This window comes from Etheostoma spectabile, unplaced genomic scaffold (genome assembly GCF_008692095.1).
Source record: "Etheostoma spectabile isolate EspeVRDwgs_2016 unplaced genomic scaffold, UIUC_Espe_1.0 scaffold271, whole genome shotgun sequence".
Taxonomy (NCBI): domain Eukaryota; kingdom Metazoa; phylum Chordata; class Actinopteri; order Perciformes; family Percidae; genus Etheostoma; species Etheostoma spectabile.
The window spans coordinates 358,924-362,328 of record NW_022605575.1 but is presented as its reverse complement, the minus strand read 5'-3'; the positions used below and the strand labels follow the sequence as shown (position 1 = coordinate 362,328).

Genomic DNA, 3,405 nt, shown 5'->3' with positions numbered 1-3,405 from the left:
ATATATATATATATATATATATATGTATATATATGTATGTTGCATTTTCAATGTTTAGAAACGAAAGCCAGATCCATTTTTCCTTTTCAGTGACTTCTGGTTCTTCTTCTCCACCTCCGGGAAAACACGTTGCATTGTATGTACTGTGTGTACACTCAAATTAGCAGTGCATTGTGGGTATTTTATAGTGGACTATATAGTGAGTGAAATGAACCGCGGAGAGGTCCAACCACACTACACAAGGTCAAACACACTTTATAGTGCACTATTTCCGTGACAGGGAACAGTTTCCAACACAGCTGTAGGTGCACATACGATATTTGGCGGGGATTTATGGTTCCTCCCTCAAGAAAATTTTACATTTTTCAATAAATAAGTATGCAAACCCATTATTATTAACGTATCTGTCTAAAACATTGGAAAAGGTAGGGCAAATAATACATTAATAATCATTAGATCTCCCACGAGTCCCACCGGACTGCATCATTTACATATATGGAGAAGCCAAGCAGTGGACCAAACCACTGTGAGACAAAAGAGGGGGGGGGACTCAACATTTTTCTATACGCTGTGTTCCCAATGTGCGTTTGTACACTTAAATACATACACAAGTATTTGAAGTATACTGTATATTATGTACAATGACAGCATGATTTAAAGCTATGGTGTGTAGTTTCTGTCGCGACAACGACAGCAATGATAACAAAACTGTCGGCGCGTCTACATGATGCAAGCCTTCTGTGATCGCTTGAAAGGGGTGGTCATCTCTCAGATGGGGTGGGTCCTGACCCCCCTTGTGATTTTGGCCTATGAGTGAGAGATATAGTTCTGATAATCTAACAAGTTATAATCATGTTGCATTTACTAAAAAACTGACTTTGGACATTCAGCAGCTTAATATGAAATACACTGTATGAACTTCTGCTTCTGTGCTATTTTGGTTGTTTGTATTGCGAACACGGACTAAGTTCGATTTCTCGCTGCCTCTGAAGAATGTAATTACATAAGACATTAGTCAGCATGCTGCTTCACTGCAGTCCCAGGATGTAAAACTGTTCACCAGTTTTACAGATCCACACACCAGAAGGCCTCTCACACGGTTTTACTCCAGCGGTGTCCTGCTCGCTCCGTACCTGAAGCTCCTTATTATTATTATTATTTTATTTTTTTAGTCCATGTATCATTTATGTACGGAAGAGGATTAGGGCCACTGGTGAAAAATGTATGTGAATTCTGACTTTATGAGATTGAAGTCAGAATTCTGACCATATTCTCAGAATTCTGAGATTAAAGTCAGAATTCAGAATTCTGAGATTAAAGTCAGAATTCAGAATTCAGAGATTAAAGTCAGAATTCAGAGATTAAAGTCAGAATTCTGAGATTAAACACCACCGTCATTCATACAGCAGTTTTGAACAGGCTATCTCCTTCTGTTTATAGATGTTCTTCAACATACCTCTGAAAAGCAATTCACTCTCAAAATAAAAAAGCAACCAAGACAATTTGAAGTCCCTGTTTAGTCAGCCAGCTAACTTAAGCTAACGTTAGCTTTATGAGATGTTGTGGGATTTCCAAAACTGAATAAATTCCACACATATTTACACAAAACTGCTTTGCTAGCTCAATCTAGTTTAGTCAGCTAGCTTACTTAAGCTAACGTTAGCTTCGTAGAGATCGTGGGATTCCCCAAACTGAATAAATACCGCACATATAAACACCAAAACTCCTCTGCTATAAATTATATAAACAAATGTATGTATGTACGTCCATGAACTTGACATGTAGCGGCTATTTTTAACATAGCGCTATGTTAAAAATAGCCGCTGAACCAAAAGTTTCCAGTAGCAGTTAACTCCAGAGCGTTGGGAAAAATAAGTCTTTTAATCCGATGAATCACTTCCTATAAATATGTTGAAGAGCTTCTGTGTGTTTCACTGTAGTCCTTGATTAATTTTCCATAAATACAACTATTAAATGTTCATAAACGTATAGCTGGCCAATCCGAATCCCTGGCCTTATCTACTTGCTGTAGAATCTACAGGTTGTACCTTTTTTGCGTGCCGTGTCGTCGGGGTCCAGATTCCGGCTCACCGTCACCACCTTGATGAGGAGCCGGTTGCCTCCCTGGCGGATCATGTTGACCACCTGTCTGTGGCCCACCTTCACCACATTCTCCTGGTTCACCTGACACAAAACACACAACAGTGGACTCGTTAACGGCTGGCAAAGCCTTAAGCCCTTCTAGATATCTCACCATATCTCACCATATCTCACTATATCTCAGCCACGTTTGTAGAAAAGTTGTGTCATCTGAAATGGTGTCAGCATGAACAAGCAGACCTGGCCGATACTTTTAGGTTGGTTGTGTATTTGGGAACTTTCTGAGCAACAAAGTTCGTCACATCACCTTTTGGTATCGCCTCAACTCGCTTAGAACCTCGACTGAGGTGGTACTAAAACCAGTACTTGTTAGCAGGTACCAGGACTTTTTTTTGTAATGGGAAACCTCCCAAAAACCGAGTCAAGTAGGTACCACGCAGTGGGGTGGCAGTAGCTCAGTCCATAGGGAGTTGGGTTGAGAACCGGAGGGTCACTGGTTCAAGTCCCCGTATGGACCAAAAAGTAGGGAGTGTGGATTGGTGGCTGGAGAGATGCCACTTCACCTCCTGGGCACTGCCAGGTGCCTCTTGAGCAAGGCACTGTACCCCCCCCCCCCAGGGCGCTGGTTCAGCTGGCAGGCCCCCCCCCCACACTCTGACATCTCTCCATGTATAGTGCATGTATAGGTCCTGAGCATGTGTGTGTATTTCAGGCCTGTGTGTGATTACTAACAAAGTGTGTACGCAGAGTGTAAATTGTAATCTCCCCACTGGGGATTAAAAAACAAAAAAATGCCAAAAGTCATATGATAATTTCCTTAATCGAGGACAGCCCTACCGATCATGTCCACTTTTTTGATTTACCAGGAAAAAACTGCAGGTGAGAAGAAAAAAAAAACCAGACTCTGCGCATATGATTATGAGTTTATCAAGGTCAGAAGGTCAGATATAGAAGTTTTTTCAAGACTTTATGGTACTTAGTTTGGTGTTGAAAGTGTTTTTTTTTATTATAATGGCTGCAGTCTTCCTCGGAGCCTCGCTATCGTGTTTACGCAAGAAAAAACATCTCTGAAAAACAAATTCAGCGTTTTTTGGCATCAAGAAACAAAACATCAGTTACACAGAACGACAGAAAGACGTTGAAAGCTTTGCAGCAGATGCTCTTTGTCACTCTAAGCCTGTGGCGGCTTCATGCTGGGACTGATGCTATTTCCAGGTAGACAGCTCGTCAAAGTGACTGACAAATGAGGAGGCAGGAACTTGACCATCCACGTGGGGGGAGGGGGGGGGGAGAGAAGAGGGAGGG

General features: G+C 41.7%; 1 protein-coding gene across 1 annotated transcript in view; it reads right to left on the bottom strand.

Moving 5' to 3' along the window:
- LOC116685814 (SH3 and multiple ankyrin repeat domains protein 2-like) overlaps window positions 1-3,405 on the bottom strand; it is a gene marked incomplete in the record, with an annotated part of 236,568 nt that overhangs the window by 82,177 nt on the left and 150,986 nt on the right. The window contains 1 exon segment of the mRNA XM_032510775.1: window positions 2,049-2,184. Within this exon segment, the coding sequence (XP_032366666.1) occupies window positions 2,049-2,184 (136 nt within the window).